This window comes from Lepisosteus oculatus, chromosome 6 (assembly GCF_040954835.1).
Source record: "Lepisosteus oculatus isolate fLepOcu1 chromosome 6, fLepOcu1.hap2, whole genome shotgun sequence".
NCBI lineage: Eukaryota > Metazoa > Chordata > Actinopteri > Semionotiformes > Lepisosteidae > Lepisosteus > Lepisosteus oculatus.
Window position 1 is genome coordinate 23047956 of NC_090701.1, and position 20439 is coordinate 23068394.

General features: G+C 36.0%; 1 protein-coding gene across 1 annotated transcript in view; it reads left to right on the forward strand.

Moving 5' to 3' along the window:
• Window positions 1–4140: 4140 nt before the first annotated feature.
• mrc1b (mannose receptor, C type 1b) overlaps window positions 4141–20439 on the forward strand; it is a 42918-nt gene continuing 26619 nt past the window's right edge. The window contains exons 1-8 of the mRNA XM_015354515.2: window positions 4141–4314; window positions 6009–6410; window positions 9960–10133; window positions 15557–15712; window positions 17360–17473; window positions 18186–18329; window positions 18714–18896; window positions 19497–19654. Of these exons, the coding sequence (XP_015210001.2) occupies window positions 4233–4314; window positions 6009–6410; window positions 9960–10133; window positions 15557–15712; window positions 17360–17473; window positions 18186–18329; window positions 18714–18896; window positions 19497–19654 (1413 nt within the window). The 5' untranslated portion in view covers window positions 4141–4232. The remainder of the gene's footprint in view (window positions 4315–6008; window positions 6411–9959; window positions 10134–15556; window positions 15713–17359; window positions 17474–18185; window positions 18330–18713; window positions 18897–19496; window positions 19655–20439) is intronic.

Below are 20439 nucleotides of genomic sequence, written 5' to 3' on the forward strand. Positions count from 1 at the left end.
ATTAAAACTGCATGTAGGTACTGATACAGATCGTCACATCTTTGAGATTCACACATGGCAATGTACAGTATTATTTCCTTCAGTAGATACAATAATGACTTTATACATTAATATGTTTTTAAGTTATAGAGTTTAAGTTTAAACAGTTCTCCATTTGACAGTGAGCTATTATTTATCCAATTGCATTACTGGAGATCCACAGCCCTGCAGCTTTTCTAGTCCTTGTCTCAGTTTTGGAGCATTAAGGGCACAGCTGATAAGTACTGTATGTCAGAAACTGCAATGACTGCTTAGGACCAGGCAATCAGGAATCAGGTGGTCATCACTGATTAGTTCCACATCTCACTATTTGTTTGATTAACTGTCTGGTTTACAGTAGTCTACAGTACATGTTTTCAATAACTGAAAAGAACTAGAAAACCTGCATCAATGTAGCTTTGACACATGTGGTCATAAGTCTGAAATGGACCATTCTGTAAGCTAAAGGTGTTTTCAGATTTGCTTGTTAATGTTGTAATGTTAATCTTCCAATGTCTAGTGTAATATCTTGAAAATATATTTGTACACCCAAGGGAGAAAAATAGAAATGCAAATCATTTTTGTGTTTCTTAAGAGAAAGCAAAGGGGCAATTCAGTGTTTTATAGTAAGGCTTTTGCGTTCATTAAACTAACAATCACAGGGACTAACCAGCATAGGGAAAAAGCTATAAAAAGTATGTGACAGTGTAACTTTACTGTAGTAAGGGTCCCTTTTTTTGCTTTCAAGGGTCTCTGCTGCAATCTCTCTCCCGGGCTTCCTTTGGCAGGATGCAGGATATCCTTCTCACTGTCCTCTGCTTCACAGGCTCACCCTTCATTTCCGCTCCTCTTTCAATGGGGTTCCTCTTGGACACAGATTGTTGGCTGATCTTCTGAATCAGCACTATACAGAGATAGACCCCCAGCCCACCATCCTTTTTAATTATTTCATCATTAGCAAATGTATTCATGATAATCAGTCTATGGCCTTGATCTGGAAATATTATTTTGACAAGCCCCTTGTTTCCTGCACTGCACCAGTCTTTTGCTAAATACTTTATATTGTGATTGCACTTCTCCAGACTATGGCTTTGTAAGAGTTCATGCACAGCTTCTTTTCACATTGTTCTTATACTGTATAAATGGCAATGGTCAAACAAGACTGGACAAACACCTGACAGATGACAATTGAGGTAGATAAGTGCAGAGATTAACTAGTAGTGGAAACGTAAACCATAAATATAAAGTGGGAAACTCTGAGTTTGAGAAAGCTGATCATGAAAAAGATTTAGATATTCATGTTAACACATCTAGACAATGTTGGGAAGCAATAAAAAGGCTTACAATTTCACAATAATCTGTACTGGTCAGCATCCAGAATTTATGGGATGTTGTATAATTCAGTGACTAATTAGCTATCAGACCATCTAGATGAGTTAAATGGATGACATCCTCTTGTTTGTGATTCTAATGTTAGGAACAGGTATGCAATAGCCTTCTTGATGGTGCACAAAACACTGTAGAAAATATGATCACTGTTTATTTAAAAATACTCTTATTGAAACCATTTTTAAAAAAGCAATTTGAGAATAAGACACCTCATTCTGTATGAAGGTGCTGCTTAGAAATATTTTATGTTTATTTAATAAATGTTTAATAAAGAACCTTGAAAATATGAACGAAACATTGCATATACTGTACTGTAGTTTAACAGTGTATAAGTAATAGTTTTTCCATGTTTTGGCTCCTAAATTATAAATGATTTACATGAATAAGACTCACAATGGCCTTAATCTTAATCACCATAGCCATTCTTATGTTACAGGATAAATATGCACTGATCAACCAAGTGGCTTGAACACTTCAACACTCGCCATAATGTCACCAGGATGTCTTCACATCTTCTGTTAGGTCTGTTAAAGTCTAAACATCATTCATGTGGTTGATAAAACCCTGCACCACTCTTGCCACTACATCAGATGTTCTGCAGCAGAAAAAAATGATTTCTTCTCTCATCTCAGCTTCTGGGAATGAATAGCATTTTCATGATGATGGTGAGCTACAGTTATTATGCTGACCTGCAGTTTATTTCTTGTGCTGTAACTACTGCAGTCGGAAAATGATAACACAGATGGATAAGACAGATGTGATGGTTTTCGGACAGCGTGGTGACCCTATCCCTTTAAGGTTCTGGCCTGTCCTTCACATACAGTAGGTTCTTTTGACTGACCAGTTGGTTGTTGAAACAGAACAAAGCATTATTTTCTCCTTCAATGGCTACTAGGCAATTTTAATTATTGAAGTGGAGTACTGCCATGTCTGTCCATGTCCCTGCAGAGGAGGGTTTTTTTTTTGCTGGACTCTGGGCATTTTGTGTTCTTATGAAATCACATGAGTTGATCACAAAATGATCACAATAAACCTACAGTATGTGCTCACTATTAAAATGTAAATAACATTATTTCTGTATAGGTATGTGCCCAAAGAGACACTGATGTACAAATAAGCCGGTTGTGTTTTCCTTGTGCACCAGTACATTTGTGATTGGTGAATTATTCTAAATTAATTGACTAATCATTAAACCAACTAAGTGAGAGTAAGGATTTCTGGGGAATTGACCAGTTTAGGACAAATATTCCCTGAAAAATTGCAGTAACTTACTGTTTCTAAACAACTCAATAAAATATGATATTACCAACAGCTTGCCAAAAACGTCCCCCTTCTTCTGGTAAGTGTTCTCCCACTATAATAAGAGGATTGTAATAGGAGAAAATATAAGAAAAAAAAGAGATAAGAAATGTGTAATTCTAAAAGTGATCATATTTTAAAAACATTTCTTTAAGACATTTTTCATTTTTTCCCTATCCTTATCCTAGCCCAATAGTACCTTCACCTTCTTTCTCATTCCCCTGAAGTCTGTACTGAAGATACAGTAGGAACAGTACTTCAGTAAGATCTTAATCTTACTGTAAGTTCTTACAGTAAGTAAGTAACTTATTTAAGTAAGTAACTTACTTAAGTAAGATCTTAATCTTACTGTACTGTATATGTATCTGAAAGGTTAATCTTAAAGGTTCATATGCACAATCTGGACAAAGAAATTGAGGAGGATAAACTGTTATAGAAAAAAATAAGCTTAAGAAAATACTGTATCATTGATACTGTACAGCTGTAGTTTACAACGTTCAAGGCTAAGGAAACAGGTGAAGGTTTCTTCCATGCTGAAATGAAAAGAAAAGAGACACAACGTTTTGGCTTTGGAGCCTGTTTTAGGTGTGACACCTGCAGAAAGCTCCACAACCAAAATGTCTCTCTTTCTTTTTTTGCATGGAATAAACCTTCACCTGTTTCCTTTGCCTTGAACGTTGTTAACTACAGCTGTAAAGTATCAATGATACAGTATTTTCTTAAGCTTATTGTTTTTCTGTAACAGTCTTTCCTTCTCATTTTCTGGTTGTCCAGAATATGTTCATATTCATCACCAGCAAATATACAGTAGGTGTTAGTATTTTTTAAAAGATTAGCTGGATTCCATTTGGATATAGAAAACCTGAAGCAAACTTGTGCATAATCAGCACAAAGTGATGAAAGTTGTCCTGTTAGTGATTCTGTCCTGCCCAAACACAGGATATGTTAACTTGAGATATCCTGAAAACCATTCTTCTTTTCTAACTCATGACCATTCTTTTGTCAATTTCATTAACAGAACTTACCTCTTTTGGCACTGTATCAATGGTAAGAAAAAACAGCTTTGTTTCGTTGCCGCAGAACATCAGGGCATTGGACACAAATATAGACACTATTTAAAAAGAAAAATATAAAGCAATTGTGTAACAAGTGTAAATATTTGGACAATATTTACACTTGTCCAATAGTGACTGTCCAGAACTAGAGATGTCACAGTTTAGGTTAAATATTTAGTACATTTTACAAAATTTTAATTACAAGATTGGAAGGAGTTACCTTCTGTTTTAATAAAGATGAAAGTACCCATTGCAACACTGGTACTTTCCTGTACAAATATGTGGAAACACATGTGATAACTTCGTTCCTGTTATTTCAGATTCCCATGTGACAGGATATTTAGCCAACTCTTGGGGGTGGGAAAAAAGGCCTCACTTTCTCCTAATATTTTCAGATAAAGGATACCTGAGTGTGTCAACAGTCCTTTTCATCTATTCAGCACTGTCAGTCATTTCCATATCTGCCAGGACATGTCTGAGCATTTTATGATGTCTAGATTATTTGCTGTTTTTATGTATTTAACTCTTACTTTTCACATCTCCATTCAGTTAGGTAAGTTGTCTTTTTTATTATGCAAATGTTTTGTTGTACTGCATGTATAACATTGTTAAATCTAAACAGCTAAGCATTAAAATATTTGCCAGGCTTTTTGATTGAATCATTCAATGAAGGAAGTCATTGTCCTATGAAAAGGGTGTAATAAATTAATTTAAGTTTTCAGAAAAACTATGGATCAAATATCACTGCTCTTGTAGATTAATTTTACATACACTACTGAATTTGCAGTCTTTAAAAGCACATGTTTTACTGTTAACAGTCAAGCCTGATCAGTGCCTGGAGTCCATCTCATTTACAGTAAGATAAATTGATATTACAATCTGATAAACTTTGTACCTAAAGTAAAAACGTTATATGCACAGTAAAAGTCAAACATAAAGTGCTACAAGAAAGATTGCAAAGTCTTTGTATATACTGTGTATATATGTAATTTTTTAAAAGTACTCCACATACTGTGACACATAAAGTACATACATAAAATGTGTTGAATTTTCATCATAATAGTGCTTATTAAATATTTGTTTTAGTGCATATTAAAGTAAATAATACTTCAATGATGTTACAAATGTTTATTCTTTATTTGCTTTTAATAGAGCAGGGCCTTCTTTTTTTCCTAATGAAAAATGATATCAGAAAATTAAACACATCACCAGATCACATATTTTACAATGTGTCAGCTCCTTTTAGATTAATTAGTTGATATAATTTTCCCAAGAATCAAAACTGGAAAACCTCAGTTTTAGACTTTTTTGTTACAGGGACTTTTTGTACTAGGACAAGTGGTTTGAACCTTGAATATATAAACTGAATCATTTAACCCCCCACCCCAGGGGTATAATAAGAAAATATCGTTTGAGCACATACTCCATTAAATTTGATAAAAGGAGATAAGTAAAGGATACAATCTGATAAGGAAGGGATAAAGAAAAAAAGTCTCATGAAGCATTACAACTCTTCCTTATTATTCATTCCACTGATTTAATCAATGACATACAGTATGTGGTACCTCTCAATCTGTTCACCATGCAGATGCTACAGATGATACTGTAGTGTATATAACACTATTTAAAAGCCTTACAAGTATACTTAATATGAGTTTTTAAAATTCAAGTATAAAAAGTAGGAATTTTAAAAATTGAGATATAAGTATGCAAACACACTCAATTATGGAAAATATATTAGGTAGGCATTCTGCCTTACTTATTAATACTCTCATCTTGCAGTTCAGATTCAAATTGTGCATTTGTATTCTGGGGTTTTATTGAACAAGATCTGAATAAGAAAAATCTTGATCTTATCTCATTATCTTATTATAACATCTTAACTTCATTTGTAATGGTTTTGCACATGTAGGTATAATAAAATAAACGGTAAATAAGAAATGTAAATCAAAACTGTAACTAAAAATATGTAGTTTCAGCACTAGTATTTTGGTAGTTTATTTTCCTTAAGTGCATTTCTGAGTGGACAAATGTTCTTTACAATAATTTGATAGTTCACTCCCCATAATTCGGTATGATATTGTTGAGATTTTATGTTCACTTATGATTTGTTTCATATTCATTTCTACGAATTTGTTAGCTAGAAAATTTCAAGGATTGGGCTGCTGATATGATTTATCTGGTGTATGCGAAGTGTCGCTGCTTTGCTATGCAAACAAATATTTTTTTCCCTTTTCTGTGTTGCAGACATTGGTCTTTTCCTCATATACAACGAAGATCACAGTAAGTGTGTCACAGCTGTGGGCATCAACTCTGTACAGACGACCTCATGCAACCCTAGTGATAAGTCCCAACAGTTCCGCTGGGTCAGCGAGAACAGACTTCTGAGTGTATCCCAGAAATTGTGCCTTGGAGCTGTGAGCAAGAAGGACTGGGTTAAGGTGCTGCTGTTCCCATGTGATGAGAAGGCTGAGCTCCAGAGGTGGGAGTGCAAGAATGACACTTTATTTGCCTTAAAGGGAGCAGACTTGTACTTCAATTATGGAAACAAGAATGAAAAGAATATCATGTTATACAAGGGTAATGGACTCTGGAGTAAATGGAGAATCTATGGCACCAAAGATGATTTATGCTCTCGAGGATATGAAGGTACTGTCCTTTCCTTTCCTGCTTAACGTTCTGCTTCAGATCCTTTTCTGCAAATTTTAAAAGAACAGAAAGCACCAAATACATAAACCATTACATTGGTAGAATGAGGCATAAATACACAGTAGAGACCTAATTCCAATGCATTCAACCAGTATTTACAGGCACTGGAATATCATGTTAGCTTTGGCCAAGGCAAACTAGCATGTAAACAATTCCTAGAAAGCAAAACCAAGATCACTGGTCTAAGCTTTTTTGCTGTAATGCTAGATCAAATCAAACTTGCTCTTCAATGGAGGGTCAAAAAATATACACGTCATGGTATGGCAAAACCTGATGTTAGTAATAATAATATTTACTCCTTCTTCAAAATTCCTTCCTTACTTAGTTGGAACCTGTGAAAATATGTTTAATGCTTATCCTGATCTACTTATATCATTACACTCAAATGTTGCACACAACACATTGTTTAAAACTTATGCCTTAGTGATACCTACACAAAAGATTCTGAGCCATAGAAATCTTAAGTTCTCTCGTTAGGTTCCAGTGTCATAGATGAAAAAACAGGTAATTTTCATAATTGACTAAAACTCAATTATCTTTCCTGAATTCATATGGTATACTTTCCATCCATTTTCAATTATAAGAATGACTACATAAAAACCCTACTTTGGTAAATGTCATTTATGTCAAATAGCTTGCACTGTACATTCATGGTTAACATCCCTTTAAAGGCCTCTTATAATAACTAGACTATTAAAAACAACGTGTTACCTTGTATTTCATGTGGTCTTGAAACTCGTTTCATGTGCCTTTTGGAACAGTTGAAAAGATAATTATGTCAACAGTTTACCTGCTTACCCGCTTGGCAGTCGCCAAATGCTCTACTAATACAGTTATTAATTTATCTGCAGCACCAGTATGGAGAAACCAAGCTGTATTTAAATATTTAAAAACATGAGATTAGTATTGGAACCAATTGCCAGTTGCTGCCCTTGTAATGCCTCACCATACAGTATATTTGTGTTAGGCATTTAAAAAGAGGCTTTAGTTGAATATCATGATGAATTGAACTTCTGATCATCAAACACAGAAATAAAAGGCAAGAGATAATCCTCTAAACAGTTTAAGCTCATGTTTGGGCTCATCACAGGTTTATTTCTTTCTGGAGATATGGATGAAGAGATGTAGTTTTGCATTATAATAATAATAATAATAATAATAATAATAATAATAATAATAATAATTGCTTACAGTTATATACAGTTATATATGCTTTTCTGGACACTCCACTCAAAACACTTCACAGGTAATGGGGACTTCCCTCCACCACCACCAATGTGCAGTATCCACCTGGATGATGCGATGGCAGCCATAGTGCGCCAGAACGCTCACCACACACCAGCTATCAGTGGGGAGGAGAGCAGAGCCAGGTCCTCAGTCTGTACCTGCTCTTTATACTCTTTAGCATTATTTTCTGTTACTATAAATTTATTTGACTGATGCTTTTATTCAAACCAACTTACATGTCTACACATTTATATAGCAAAGTCAATTTATTGAAGTGATATCGCTTACTGAAGTACCTTGCTTAGGCTAAGAGTGCCCCACTTAGGATTTTCTCAGAATCCTAGGATTTCTAGGAATGTCTGTGATACTGTAGCTATGTTTTAAACACTAGTGTGACATATTCTTGGACAGAAATTCATCACACCTAAAATAAAATGTAAAATTCTTCCTTGATTAGTACAGAGACATGAGCCAAATTATTTTAAATTTATATTCTTTGGAGTTCCTTTCTTTTCTCCAAAGTTTAACTTTCCATCATGTTGGGAAAGTTTATCTTAGTCTCTGTCCACAAAACTTCAAATGTCTGAGCACATTTTGAAATATGATATAGATAATGTAGACTGGATATTCATGGCTGCCAATAGTGTGGTACAGTACATGCTCCTTAATAATGTAACCAAAGTTGGCAAAAGAATGAATGAATAATACATTTAAAGAAAATGCTTATGTGGACGAAAATGCTCCCATACTTATTGGACATTGTGTAACCATGCAGCATAGCAGCATGATGGAAAATCTTAAGGCTGGTCACGTCAATGCCCAGATTTGAATTAAATTGAACATAACTTTTACATACTGAAGAAAAAATAAAGTCAGAACACATCAACAGCAGGCAGAAACTCAAAGTGATTTCACCAAAATCTTGGCAAATCATGTCAAATAATTGCACAGAGTTTTGGAAGCTCAGTGGGTCACAAACGTTGAGCATTTTATTGCCTCAAATGGGTATTTAAACACTGATGTGCACAGACTGAAATGTCTTTAAAATAAGTACCCCAATACTTATTACCATGTGAAATCACTGTGTTAAACACAAGATACTGTATTAATTTTTATGATCTGATCAAATATATGGTTTTGTCCTAATTATTTTAAATCTTGTAGCTGTTTTTACCATTCATACTAATCTCATGATCACAAATGCACAAAAAATAGTACACTAATTCAGTGCTTTAAAAAACAAAATAATGAAAACTTCAGTTGATAAAACATTCAATACCAATAATTTCCACAGATGTTTATGTGTGGGGACTCAAGAGTTGAGAAATTGTCCTTTTCCCAATTCCAGCAAAGTAGGATTTCAAGTAGAATATCCAGAAAGTAAATACTTTATTTACATTTACATGTAATCTCAGTCATTAGAAATGCCACTTATTGAAAATATTCAAAATATTCTATCCATCCAACCATTTCTAACTGTTTTGTCGGATAAAGAGTCAGGAGGAGCTGTAGCCTGTCCCAACAAGCAACAGGCACAAGGCAAGGAACACCCTGGAAGAGATGCCAATCCACTGCAGGACACACGCTGACACAAAAACACAAATGCTCACACCAGGGCCAGTTTTTCAAGAAAACAATTAATGTACCAGTATATCTTTTGTCTATGGGAGGACATTAGAGAACTAAGAAGAAACCCATGTGAACACAGGAAGAACATGCAAACACCATGCAAATAGCACACCAGATATCAAACCCAGGGCCCCAGCACTGTGAGGCAGCAATGCTAACCACCCTGCAACCATGCTGCCCATTAAAAATATTCTAGAATCTAAACATTTTGTTTTCATTCATATTTATTCTAAATAGGATTTCAGCGGCTCAAAGTGTAATTAAGTGAAACTACTGATGACATTTATTAGGATAATTCACCTGGCTGATGAGAATGACAACCCAACCATAAGAATGGGGTTTTCAAAACCCCCATTTTGATGAAAGAGGAGTCAGGGAGCTGCTGTAAGTGTGAAGATGGGTTTGTAAAAATGAAATGCTCACGTATGTAAACAAGAAATGTGATATTTGTATGTACTCTACCGCATTTAGTCAGACATGGGTGAGATAAGGATTTTACTTGCTCCTAAACATTTGACATTCCATTTAATGGAACATACTTATTCTTGTACTAATTCTTATTAAGTTTTTTTTTTTCATAAAACAGCAAATGGGTTTGCTAACATGCAAAATGTCCCCCTTTGTTTTCCACAGATATCTTTACTCTTGGGGGCAATTCATTTGGATTACCCTGCCAGTTTCCATTCAAGTATGATGAGAAATGGTATGCTGAGTGCACTCTTGATGGCAGATCTGATGGTCAGTTATGGTGTGCAACAACCGCAGATTATAAAACAGATAGAAAATGGGGCCTGTGTCCAACAAAATGTGAGTAGTAAGCTTTTTTTTTTACTGAAGCTTCTTTTTGTTACTGCACTGTTTTCATATTGAAGTGACAGGCTCAAAACAGCTCTAAAAATCTCTTCCAGTTTATTTTCTTTCCAGTTGTCTTTCTCCCTGGCAGTGTTTCATATAAAGAAACCCTGCATATGAATAATGTTATTCTCTAGCATCAATATTAGTAATCATAAGCCCCTTTAAAAAAACAAGAACACAGTACTAATAGATTATGGAAATAGCTTTTATGACATAGAATGTATTTTTAATTATAACTGCCATAATCCAGATAATGCTAAATATTTCACAATGATAACCATTCCAGTAGAAACCTAAAAGATTGGGATAAGACAGTAACACAGTTGGTAACATTAGAGGAAAATATTAAAACAGTGAAGTATTTGAGATGATTCATTTGATTCTAGGCAAGAGAAAAAAGTTTAACTGTAATTGTGGCAAGCTGATTGCCACCTGTATTTTGAACTCTTTTCAAATAAAATAATTAATTTTTAGTCAATTCTACAATAATGAAATCTTAAATATATTACTGGTAAATTGAAAACAAGTACTGTACAGTCCAATAAAAATAAACACACTGTTTTTAAAGTAAGAGAGTAATTATGAACTCGCTAGGTCAATTCTATTAGTAAAGGAGGTCTTGTTGAACACACAATAAGCTTTATTGCTCAGATGTTGTCAGTTCCAGTAAGTACACAATTTCTGTTCTGCTGGGGCTAGATAAGGTAGCATCTGCCTGCTGTGTAGGAGTGATTAGTTGTCTGCCTGGAAGCTAGAAAGCATTCACCATTATGAAGAGAGAGTTCCATCACTCCTCCATGCTCCTGGAACATACAACTACACTAGTATGATTTCATCTCATTACCAACCACCTACTCCTGGTACTTCTGGTCATGGTAGTAACAGGCTGAACAGGGCACCAGTCCTCCCATTCCTTAGCAATAGTCCCTGCTTCTCCTAGGGCGTACCCTGGCTCCCCCAAACCAGCTTAGAGATAATCCCTCCAGGTCCTGCTTCACTACCACAATTCAATTCGGTGTCTGCATTACTGCAGCTGCTGCACCAATCTGCTGGTCAGATTTATTTAAAAATAAACAGAGTTTAACGACAGGAAATTGATTCCAGTTGTCAGATCACGTATACGCATACCTTAGCTTTGTGCTTTATGATCACCTCTACCCTCACTCATGAACAAGACCTTGAGGTACTTAAACTCCTACAACTGGGGCAGCTGTTCCTCCCTCACCTGGAGAGCACAATCCACACTTTTTGGGAGAAAACCCTCAGATTTGGAATTACTGCTCTTCATTCCGACTGCATCAAACTTGGCTCTGAACCTCTTCAGTGTGTTTGCCAAAGATTATAGTCAGATGAGACAAAAAAGACAACATTTTATTAATGGTGCAAGTTTCATAGGTTAGTCTCAAAGGGGTTGCAAACTTCTGTGATGTGAGGAGAAAGAAGTGGTCTACTGTTCAATGACTTAGATGGAATCTACATTTTCCTTCTCTATCAAATGATTGAATATCAGCCAAAGTTTCCTTTCCAGCACCCTGGCATAGGCTTTCCTAGGGAGGCTTGGGAGTGTGATCTTTCTGTACTAAGAACACACTTTCAGATCCCTATTTGTAAAATGGAGACCATCAAGCAAGTCTACCAATAGAGAGTCACTGTCCCCACCTTTTTGTTAAAGAGGTATATTAATCACAGCATCTAAACACCTTTAGCCAGCATTTGTGGTGTATCTCATCTATACCTTCAGCTTTACTACTATGGATCTGTTTAATCATAGCAGTGATCTGAGACACAGAAATGGGCCTAGTCCCTCCAGAGGCTTCCACCTGGCACTTGAAAGGAGGGCATATCCACCAGATTCAGGAGTTCCTCAAAGTGCTCCTTCCACCTCTCAATGATATCCTCATTGCTGAAGCAGCTTGGGCAATGCCCCGCCTTCCCCTCCTGTTGTCAGATGGTTTGTTGGAACAGCTTTGAGCCCCTGTGGCAGTCATTCTCCATAGCTCCTCCACACTCTTTCCATTTCCATGCTTTCACCTCAGTGAACACTGCAGCTGCAACCCTCTTGGTCCGCAGGGACTGTACCTCTAGCCAAATGTGAAACCAACCTGCAAGCAATGCATGGACATCCTTCTTCTTTGACTTGATGTCTTCCGTTACTGCTGGTATGCACCAGCAGGTCCTAGTGTTCGTGCCATAATAGGCATTGACTACCTTTTTTCCACAACTCCTTACAACCCGCTTAAAAACTTTAGTCTTGATCAAGATTAATTCTCACTCAATGTCCCCAACCTCCCCGAAGATACAAGCTCTTTAGGAGTGGGAACTGAAGTCCCACAATGAGTCATCCACCAGGAGTTCCCAGGGAACCCTGGCTACCTGTTTGAACCTTCTGGGTCACCAAACACCTTGACAACCCTCTCTGTATGATCCAGCTCAGTTCAGTTGACAGCTTTGCCTCTCCCTCTACCTGAATGTGAGAATATACATCCTTAAAAGTGATGATATGCTCACAAAGTTAATAACACCTGGCCTAAGGAGCTCTTGTACCAAATTCACTTATGAGTAACCTTGTGTTGGACATGGTGTGCATTCTGAGCAGTCCATGCCTAATACAGAAGTCCAATAACAACTCACTCCTCAGGTTCAGGTCAGGGAGGCTGTAACCTGATAACAGAACTACTGCAACCATTTTACTAGTCTTGTCCAAATGTATTACAGTATGTGACCTATTGAATCAGTCACTGTTTACACTGCCAGTGATTTTAAATAACTCCATTTAGTTAAAAGTTAATAAAGTTAAACACCAAATCTGTCAGAAAATCTTGTCAGAGTTTAAAGATAGTAAAGCTACTAGGATGCTACTTGTATGCAATACACATTTCTTATAACTGATGGCTTAATGATGTTGTTATTTAACTTAACGTAATTTTAAGGACAATCAATATAATGAATCTTGTTTAAGGAATCTTATACTATGATTTGATTTCCTATAACAGGTATAGGTAAGTTAGACACATTGTCCTTATATTTTCTATAGCACACTAAAAATACAGTAGATTTTTGCTAAACTGTCAGTACTGACACTTTCACAGAGATTACAATTTACTAGTTTGAAAATTCACATTCCTAATACAGTTCTGAAAAACTGTTTAAGTACTATAATATTGACAGTGTAGTGGAATCATTTTATTTTCCTGTTTTCTGTAACTTACTAAGAGGTTATTATGTAAGGTCTGCACAGACATCTGGTTCCTGACTTCCCAACTTTAACATATCTCACTTCCTTTGCTCTTATCACTTGATTATTCCCTTTTCCTCTCATCATGACTCTAGTGGTCAAATACAATACAACTGAAGATAGGAAGGAGGACATCACTTTAAACGTGGTATAGTGAAAAACCAACAAAGAAATGTCAAATATGTACCCTCAGAGAAAGTCCTGTACTTAGCAAAATGATACATTGACCTGGGCAGCACTTCAATTTATGGCTTTTTAGCAGCAAGACAATCCCTTTCGGTATTTCCGTTTCAGCAGCCTGGAGCAAAAGAGAAAAACATATTGCAAGTCTTGCCTGAATAGTGCTGAATTTGCCTATATTTTCATTTGTTGTATGACATTGTGACATCTGCTGACACAGACTACCATAATACCAACACTGCCAGCACATCATTTCAGGTTTTTCTGTTTCAAGTGGTTCATCCTTAGTTTTTCAGACCCCTTCTAGGATCCTGTCCTCTTTCTTCTAGGTTTCTCTCCATTTGTCTCTACTGGATTGACAATGCACTGGAGTATTCAACTTAATTAATTCATACTGCTCGATTGTAATCTTCCCTTCATTCATCATTATTCACAACAAGGCACTGGGTTATTTAATTTAGACTAACTTTATGTCACCCAATCTTCAGTGAAATAATCACTTCAACTCAACGTTCCATTTTCTTCAAGTACCAAATCTTGATTAATAACCAATAACTCGGCCCATTACTTACTTTCCCTGATGGTCCTGTTTGATCAGGGGCACATTGAGACAACCTGCACTTGCATCCCTGAGGAAGCAACATGCAGTTTATTGTTTTTCTCACACTCTGAGACACCCTGTCTATCTGCTGATGGTAATGCACAGGCAGTACACATCACTAGACTACTCTCTCAGCTGTGGGGAGAAGATACACTGCTACCTTAACACGTAATGCCCCACTCCTACAGGGGCTAACAATCGTAGTCAGCCTTGGGACTGCAGGCCAACCCTGTTCCCAGACAATGTCCTTCATCTCCTTTGAGCCTGGGAAATGAACTACCATGGAGCCTCAATACAGCATAAGCTGAATTTTCTCAAGCCTCCCTAGCTTGCTGAGTCCCACAGGACTTTAAACCAGCCCAGTCTGCTACTTACAAGAAGTCTCTCTTCTCCACCCTCCAGGCTGAAGGTTAGAAATAGACTAAAACTCTACTGCTCTTATAACCCTCTTAGTCCAGGGGAGTGGCTAATTCAATGCAGAGCCTATCCTGACAGCTCCTATCCCTCACATGGAATTCACTCCCCTTAAGTGCTAAGCACTCATTCAGACCAGCTGTCACTCACCACTTTGCCAAGCCACCACTCACCAATATAAATAATACAAATGATCAAAGAAGCTTCCTTTCTGATAGGAAGGATTATTTTGCAGTATGAACCTATTACTCAGCAAGGGAAAATTGTTTCACGTGAATCAATTTTATTATTGCTAATTTCTCCAAAGCACTAATTTTGAATTTCATTGAGCTAATTGCCCATGTACAGTAGATAGTATAATAGAGGTCACGTTCTACATGTTATGTTTTCTAGAGGATTACCAAAAGTACAGTATTTAATGGACTTTTTAACTCTACATTTTGTGTTGACACACAGATGATCTGAATGGGGCATTGGAAAAAAAACTTTCATATACAGGATGTACCCTAGACATGATAAGACGTGAAGCAGAAAAAGCCCCCTATTCATTGTACAGAAGCATCTCACACTGGCAGTGCTACACAGTCCCATGTCTGTAGAAAGGGCTTTGTTATGGTCAGCTGTACACCCCATGGCTGAACAGATTGTTTATAAATACTCTTCTTCGATAACCCCAACAAAGTTATATAGACCTTGTGTTTGAGCTTTGCCTTTTGCCAAAGGTTAATCAGGCTAATGAGATTAATGAACGTGGTAGCAAGCTACCTTACTTTATTTTTGAAGAAAATTCCATTTTTAAGGAACTGGAATTTTTTTTTTCACATTCAACTCAATCAGTATGAAGAATAGAAATGAGCAGTGATAGCTGATTTGAAATTTAAAGTTGTCACTGATATGGCCAGCTGTTTTTCATCTTACGATGTGCATGTGTGTTTGTTCAAACAGCAACTTCTGGATGGGATACCCACCCTGTAACAGGTGTCCTGTACCAGAGAAACACCCAAGCTGTTCTGACCTGGCACCAAGCGAGAAGAAGCTGTCAGCAGCAGGGTGCAGACTTACTGAGCATTGTGGAATTACACGAACAAACATATCTCTCAGGTAGAAATACTCAAAAATAGATGGGGCTGCACCTGGAAAGGTGTGAGTACAAATGCCACATTTCGAAGGTGTGGTGAGCAGTATCATTACTGGGAAACTTTTATAAAAGACGGAGAAGAGACAGTAGAAAAATCCCTGCAGAAAAACACCTCTGTAGTGCAAAAAATCCTTTGTTTGTTCACATTAGTCTATTTTTTATTAACCATTTCAGGTTTCCCTCATAATAAACTTACTTACATTTAGTTTTAGAAAGAAAAGATAGAAAAAATAATTTAACCATAATGGTCTGGTACAGTACAATAATAATTAGCAAATCAACATGCCACCCAATATTAATTGTAACCTTTCATAACAGAAACAATAAACTTAATAATCCATAAGTCTTTTATAGTTGTTTCCCAAGATGACATGCGAACTACTATGAAATATTTTATGATAAACACAACCTTTAATGTTTCATGTTCTATCCTTATTTTTCTCTACAGCACAGTAGAGTACATTAGTATTTTGATTAGGGTTAAAAAAATACAGTAAATGAAGTTATTTCCATATTGAAAGTGGTTTCAAGAAACTTTAAGTACCATACTATTAGGAACAGGATAAAAAATACATCAGTGGATTTAAGATACTCTGTTTTTGTATAATTTTTCGAAACCTAAATTTGTTTTCATATGTATAGTGTACGTAGGAAAGTACTGTCTCTTAGGGGCATAATGGCTTACAGAAGGAGCCAGTGCAGGCAGAGTACCAGAGCCAGTAAAATAATTTGCAGCACACTGTACATGCATTTTTTTCAGTTTTCTAAATTATTTTGGTCAGATTTCCCAACCAAAAATAAACACAATATTTAACGCTGTTTGGTTTAGTTTAAGAGCTCAACTATTAGTATCAGCTGAAGTGTAGATGCAATAGTTAAAACACAAATGTCTTATTAATGTACTTTTATGACCTTTAATGCTTTCCGTAAAATCTAGTTTTAAACAAGAAGTTTTAAGTTCATTCATTTTTTACACTTATGTTCATTGTAAATGCACTCAAATTGCCATATTAAAACATCAAACTTGTTTTTCCTAAAGGGTGTAGAAATAATTTTATTTAAACCAATTTAAATTTGTTTATATATATATACAGAAAATGAAAGCATTTGATTTTTTAATCACTTACCTTTTCATTTCTTCAAGGCAGTTGTACTTGTCAGAATAAAATCACTACATTTAAACAATAAATATAATAAATAACAGTTACTGCATGACATTTAATCAATGGGCTTCCCACATCTCTAATCAGATTGATAGCACAATTAACAGATGCATAAATGGTCTTAAAAAGTAAACTTGGAAATGTCAGTGTGTGGTAATGAAAAAAAAACATATCAAAAAGGAAACAACCTAATAATAATGTATACAAGTTTCAAATAGAAAAATATTCTGTATGCAGCAGAAGTATTAGTATTTAAATTGTTTACCTAAAAGATGATCGAGCGGGTACAAAATATTGTCATAATTGCAAGCAAATCTTCTTTAAAAATTATAATTGCATTTTCCACATCATAAAAATATTGTAGGAATGGTGTTTGCATATATTGACCATGCTACTCAGGAGGTATGCTTGTAGAGTACCAATGCTTTACTTTTTTTAAAAAAATAGGATTGACAGAAAATCTGGGATCGCCACTGTGGATTGGATTGAATAGTCTGGAGTTTGAGACTGGTTGGCAATGGATTGATGGAAGTCCATTTAGATATCTAAACTGGGCACCAGGTGAGTGCTAATTTTCATTTAAAGTTAACATCAAAGACGCTGTAGCATGCATCTCTGTGGGGAACAGATGTGTACTACATGCTTTCTAATGTCAGGTGATGTTTATAAGTGCACTTTCCTCCACCTTTCAGATTGACTGCCATTGTGATTCAGTGTGTTTTTTTTATTATATATTCAAAAGCTTGAGTGAATTTAAAAGATTAAATTGAAGGTGAGGTGAACCACTATGAAGCAGCAATATTCATTTCTGGGTATTTCAAAAGAATTTAGCTTTCTTGAATTGAAAGTGAAAAGGTGATGAGAAACATAATGTTGTCTACTTATCCAATTTAAAAACATAACCCTCTTGAAACAGAAACTAGATTTAGAGATTAACTAAGATTCTTTGATTTTTCCATCACTGACTACAAAGGAAGTACTCAAAGCAAGGTCAAAGTCTGTGTACCCTGTCTGTGCAGTCTGTTTCACAGATCTAAAATTAGTTGTAATACTCTGTAGCACTGTTCACTTGATAGCTGTTAGACCCTTTTCCATGGGTGTAATTACAGTACCTTTCTAGTTGATTTAACTAAAAACAGCAGGACACATTCATATTTGAATGAGAAATCTGATTTTAGGCATTGGTAAATTATGTTAGACTTAATGTAAGAGCCTATAGGCTCATTTTTTAATGATTTTCTTTTCTTTTTGGCATCTCTCTTTCACATTACAGGGCACCCATCTTCACAGCCAGGACTGAACTGTGCTGTTTTAAATCCAGGCAAAGCAGCTAAATGGGAAGACTCAGTATGTTCGAAGAAACTTGGATATATCTGCAGAAAAGGAAATACTACCAATGTAAACCCCGTGATTCCAGGTTAACGCTGATTGCTTAAGTCTGCTTTTAATGTAGGCTTCACAATGGCTGAAACATGCCGTACAACATATTGACGTTGTATCTTATAATTTCTTAACCTACATTTTTGGATTGATCATAGTACTAGTTAAAATCCATAACTTGTATAAAGAACTCATCAATGAAGCCAGTTCATGTAGCTAACTGTATTGTAAGGCAGTCTTCTTTTTATACATTAGGAACTTTCTGTACTGTGCTTCAATAGCTGAAGAAATTATAATCTACTTTTCTGGACGTTGCTTTGACCTTCAGCCCTATACAATACCTTTAACCGGATTTTTGCAATATGTGTAACGTATGCAGTAGATCACTGCTTTATTTTATGTTTGATTTCTTCTTCTGCAGCGAGTACCCAGCCCAGTTACTGTCCAAATCACTGGGTGCCCTATGCTGGCCATTGCTATTACTTAGAACGAACTAAAAAAATATGGAAAGAAGCTCTGGCTGCATGTCACAAGGAAGGTGGTGATCTTGCCAGTATCCATAACATTGAGGAACACAGCTTTGTCATTTCACAGCTCGGCTACTGTGAGTAGAATGTGTATCTACTGAAACTTCCCTCTACATCCCTTAGACGTGGTGTGATTTCCCTTACATTTGTGATCTGCATTCCTATATTACTTGATATCAATGATTCTTTATATTGTGCACTGCTCATGCAGGTTAAAATGCTACAAGTGCATAGTCAAGATAATGTGCAGACGCGTCCTGCCAACTTGGGTGTGAAGAGCTCCTTATCATTTCCATTCTAATGGAACACTAACAGTGCTGGTGGTGTACTGTTTAGGTAGTAATCATCATGGAAGGCTGCATCGATCATGTATAGTATATTCAACCTCCCCTTCACATTGGGGATGAGATACTTTTATACATTTTTCAACTGCTGCATTTGCTTTTTCACAAAAATGTACAATCCACTTCTGCATGTAATTTACCATTTGACTCGTGTCATAGATATGGAAAAATTACACTTTTTTATCCCTGCATGCTGTGGATTTAGTTTTCTGAACGTTGTCATTTTAGCTTAAAGCTCTGTGTTGTTTTCCAAACAACAGCAAACAATTTCCCTGCAATCCTTTGAATTGAAAATTAGCTTGGCTTTTAATAAAATATCTTATTGTTCTTCAGTGCCAACAGATGAACTCTGGATAGGCCTGAATGACCAGAAAATGTCAATGTTGTTTGAATGGACTGACAGGACCCATGTGACATTCACAAAATGGTTGACAGGGGAACCAAGCCATGCCACCAATATGCAGGAGGACTGTGTCCTTATGAAAGGAAAGGTAACACTTTTGTTTAAAGATAGTGAGGGTTTCCATACCCTGGGAAACATGTACTGTATCTGACTACTGCTCTTTCTTTTTATCTTTTAGCCTTTCATACTTTCATATTTTTAGCTTCCATCTTTTCATATTCTTTTCTTTCTTCTGATTGCCCTACACATTGCTGATGAATCTCATTTATAAATATTTATCTGACCTGTGTGTCCATATCACCGCATCCTTATGTGCGTGATGACATCTGTGAGCGTTGTTAGATGTTTCCTTTTTTGTATAATCATACATAAATCTTCTTCAGTTACCATCAAATTGAATCAAAGTCAAGTCTTTGGGACAAAATGTTATTCTGTTTTGTTGTTTTTGGATTATGCTCTTCATGCCCTTTTGACCTACACAATAAGTTGAACTATTCAACTATTCAAACTGCATTGTGAGAAAAATGAATAATGGATTAGTTAATTTGTTACACAAACATATTTGACCACATGGACAATGACAGTTCACCCTGACAGTTTACATCTGCCAAGGCAGTGGTTCTTTGGTGTTATTGTAGATGTCCATTTGTTCCTGTTTGTGTGAGTAGCACATTTTATGATGCAGTTGTATAAGAAGTCCATTAACTTCATGATAACCCTGTACTACAGGACAGTAGAGTTGAGTAGTCATTAGAATAAACCGAAAGAGTCATGGGTTCAAATAATGAACGCGGCTGCTGTACCCTTGAGCATGGTACTTCAAACATATTGCTCTCATACAGTACATGCCCTGCTGTATAAATGGACACTTCT